At 52.5% G+C, this 3,817-nt stretch overlaps 1 protein-coding gene across 1 annotated transcript; it reads left to right on the top strand.

The window, feature by feature from the left end:
• The first annotated feature begins 1,198 nt into the window (after window positions 1–1,198).
• Window positions 1,199–3,571, top strand: LOC137649273 (uncharacterized). The gene is made up of 3 exons (XM_068382258.1): window positions 1,199–1,716; window positions 1,839–2,713; window positions 2,868–3,571. The coding sequence occupies exons 1-3, from the start codon at window positions 1,199–1,201 to the stop codon at window positions 3,569–3,571; spliced, it is 2,097 nt and encodes a 698-aa protein (XP_068238359.1).
• Window positions 3,572–3,817: the final 246 nt, after the last annotated feature.

Below are 3,817 nucleotides of genomic sequence, written 5' to 3'. Positions count from 1 at the left end.
GAAGTGGATGGTGAGACTACGTCCACGACGGAGGACTCCTCCCGTGCCACAGGAGGAGGCGTGGACTTCGGGCTTGAACAAGTTCCTAGCCGCCCCCGCCCAGAAGAAGTCCTCTCTATCCCTTCCTGAGACCAGGACGTGGGAATAGGAAGAACCCACATAGACAGGGTTATAGCCCGCAATACCGATTCCAGCAGAGGCTATAGCGCGGCGAAACTCCTGCAGGGACTTAAGTCCCAAACTAAATACTACACATTGGAAGGTAGACCAAACGGGGCATGCAAAACAGAGGAAACCCTGGACATCCTTTGACAGGGCTTCTCAGATGAGAGGGCGTCTTCAGCGTCCACCTTCTTCTCCCAGTCCGAGTCCGTGATGATGGAGGAGATGTCTAAGGACTTAAATAATGTGGCATCGTGGTTGGATTGGTGGGCTACCACCTTAGTGGGCACCCAGATCCCAACAGACTCTATGGAACTGGCCAAACGTGAGGCTCTGTACGAGTTGTTGGGGTCAAGTAGCCGCGCCCTAAAGTTCCTAACTTTTCAGTCCTTAGCTCTCTCCGCGAACTGGGTACTGCGGAGAAGAGACGCTCTGGTCAAGAACCTGCCTATGAAAATCCCCGACAGGGAGGCGAAAGCCTTAAAGAATAGCTCCGTGTGGGGAGAGCATCTTATTCCCATGAAGAAAATCGGAGGAGGTTGCAGATAATTTTTCCAAGAAGAGAGAACTCCCCGTTCTTAAGCCACAGACTGCGCGATGCCCCGTCTTCAGGAGACCCGTGACGGAAGCGCCCGTGATTGCGCGTTCCGTCCCGACACAAGGAAGGCGAGAACCTTCGTCTGGACAATGGCCTCACTCAACAAATCCCCCCCATAGGGGACCTCCTTCAATGCCCCCAACTTACAGGAGTGCATACTCCTCCTCCAGAAGAGGTCGAGCAGGCCGATCCTCACGTAGGAGATAAAGTGGGAGGCCCCCCTCCCCTGCCCAAGCCTCAGGTAGGGGGATGCCTCAGTCTCTCATGGCAAGCATGGAAGCTCCACGGAGCAGATCCGTGGACAGTAACAGTAGTGAAGGAGGGCTACAGGATTCCCTTTTTGGAAGATCCACCTCGCTGATTCCTGCGAGTCAGGCGGACTGGTTAGTTCCCAAGGACCCGGCAAAAAGAGCAGCACTGGACGTGGAAGTCGTGACGATGTTGCAGAAAGGAGCCTTGGAAACAGTGAAGTTACCAGGTCCAGGGTTCTACAGCCGCCTGTTCCTGGTGGAAAAAGCAACAGGAGGGTGGAGGCCAGTGATAGACCTGTCAGCCCTCAACAAATTTATCCGCAAGATCACGTTCAAAATGGACACCCCAAGAACGGTCATGGCGTCCTTGATGGAGGGAGACTTTATGATTTCTATAGACCTCAAGGACGCTTATTTCCAGGTCCCTATTCACCCAGCAAGCAGGAAGTTTCTCCGGGTGAAGTGGGGTGCCCAGGTTTTACAATTCAAGGCCCTGTGCCTCGGTCTTTCCACAGCTCCCCAGGTATTCACAAGGGTGTTTACGACAGTCTCCGTATGGGCCCGCGAACGGGGCATTCGACTCATCAGATACTTGGACGACTGGCTACTCCTTTCGTCCTCAAAGGAAGACTTGAAACAGCAGGGTGAAGATCTCCTGCAATTGTGCAAAAACCTGGGCATCACAGTCAACTTGGAGAAATCTCAGTTGACCCCAACCAACAGGATGACTTACCTGGGAATAGTCCTGGATTCGTTACAGGTCAAGGCCTTCCCATACATAGACAGGCTGAACAATTTCGACCGAGTTCTCCGTCCCTTCCTTCTAGGACATCCCAGAAGAGCGAAGGATTGGCAGAGGTTGGTAGGACATCTGGTGTCCTTAGAGAAGCTAGTTCCTCACGGGAGACAGAACCTGAGGAGGGTCCAATGGAACTTAAAGGGACATTGGAACCAGAAAAGTTCCCCGGACATAGTGGTGCCAGTCCTGCAAGAGACCAGACAAGCCTTAGAGTGGTGGCAGGATCGGTCACACACCCTAAAAGGGATGCCACTGTTCGCCCAATCTCCGGAAATCCTTCTGTGTACAGACGCATCGAAGGAAGGGTGGGGAGCGCATCTCCGGGAAAAGACAGCGAAGGGGACTTGGACAGAAAGGGAGAAGTCCCTACACATCAATGTCCTGGAGATGAGAGCGGTCCAGGAAGCCTGCCGATACTTCGAGGAAGACTTGAAAGGGAATTCTGTGGCCCTGATGTCAGACAATGCAGCCGTGGTAGCATACGTAAAGAAGGAGGGGGGACTGAGATCAAAAGAGTTGTGCGAACTGGCCCTTCATATCCTGAAATAGGCGGAGAAGGAGGAAATCAACCTGACAGCAAGGTTCATTCCGGGGAAGAAGAACGTCCTAGCAGACGGCCTCAGCAGGTCGGGACAAGTAGTAGCGACGGAGTGGTCCCTGCACCCACAAGTGGCAAGCTACATCATTCAGATGAGGGGGTCCCCGGTAATGGATCTGGTTGCAACAAGGTTGAACTCACAACTCCCCGTATTCTGTTCTCCTGTCCCAGACCCGGAGGCGGCAATGGAAGACGCCTCTCAACACAGATGGGATGGCCTAGACGTGTACGCTTTTCCCCCCTTCTCCCTAATAAGACAAGTCCTCAACAGGGTGAGGGCAGCAACCAACCTAAAGATGACTTTGGTAGCGCCTTGGTGGCCGGAGAGAGAGTGGTTCGCAGACCTAAGGAGTCTCGCCACTCTTCCGCCCTGGCCTCTTCCCGACAAACCATATCGCCACTCTTCCGCCCTGGCCTTTTCCTGACAAACCAGATCTATTGAGACAACCACATTTTCAGAGGTTTCACGGAAACCCACAAGCCCTTCGTCTTCACGCCTGGAGGTTATCCAGCGCCTCCTGAAGAGACAAGGGTACTCCAGCAAGACAGCTAGGAGGATGTCCCTTTACCTGAGAAAATCGTCCACGGCCGTCTACCAATCCAAGTGGACGTTGTTCGTTAAGTGGTGCAAGGACAAGAAGATAGAGCCCTTAGAAGCATCCATGCCCATTATAGCGGATTTCATGGTCCATCTCAGGGATAATTTGGCCATGTCAGTCCCAGCGATTAAGGGAGTTCAGGCGGCACTGGGTCAAGTTTTTCTCCTGAAAGGCATAGATCTGGGCTTCTCCAGACATATTTCTATGCTCATCAAGGCTTTCGAGCATTCGTGCCCCCCGGGTTCTGCCCCTAGAATCCCGAGTTGGGACCTGGCAAGGGTTCTGGATATGCTCCGGAAACCACCATTCGAACCCTTAAAAGACATTGTAGACAAGAATCTCACGTTCAAGGCAGTCTTCTTGTTAGCGTTAGCCTCAGCTAAGGGGGTGGGCGAGCTACATGGATTGTCGTATGAGGTGGAGCACTCTAGAGGAAGGAAGGAGATAACCTTTAAGTTTGTCCCCTCCTTCGTCGCCAAGACTCAGAACCCATCAGTTTGTGATCCGAGGTTTGAGAGCTTACTATCCCAGCAATCCCAAATGAAGGAAACCAGGAAGACTTGAAATTGTGCCCCGTCAGGGTGATTAGGAAGTATCTCAAAAGAACGGCTAACCTCCGCCCGTCTATTAAGAACCTCTTCGTTTCCTGGGGTAAAACGAAAAAGAACATCTCAAAGAATACAGTTTCGTTTTGGCTCAGACAAGTAATTATGCAAGCCTACTCAAAGGAGGGGCTTTCAGCACCAGGGAAACCCAAGGCTCACGATGTTAGAGGCATGAGCACCTCCCTAGCAGTTGAGAAGAACATGT

This window comes from Palaemon carinicauda, chromosome 11 (genome assembly GCF_036898095.1).
Source record: "Palaemon carinicauda isolate YSFRI2023 chromosome 11, ASM3689809v2, whole genome shotgun sequence".
Lineage (NCBI taxonomy): Eukaryota > Metazoa > Arthropoda > Malacostraca > Decapoda > Palaemonidae > Palaemon > Palaemon carinicauda.
This window is presented reverse-complemented; position numbering and strand designations above follow the sequence as displayed.

What these genes read in the sequence shown, in the direction of transcription:
- LOC137649273 (XM_068382258.1), top strand. Translation starts at nt 1,199, where the DNA reads ATGTTGCAGAAAGGAGCCTTGGAAACAGTGAAGTTACCAGGTCCAGGG. An exon ending in GTCAACTTGGAGAAATCTCA is followed by an intron (nt 1,717 to 1,838) that starts GTTGACCCCAAC and finishes CCTTCCTTCTAG; the next exon opens with GACATCCCAGAAGAGCGAAG. An exon ending in CCAACCTAAAGATGACTTTG is followed by an intron (nt 2,714 to 2,867) that starts GTAGCGCCTTGG and finishes CCACATTTTCAG; the next exon opens with AGGTTTCACGGAAACCCACA.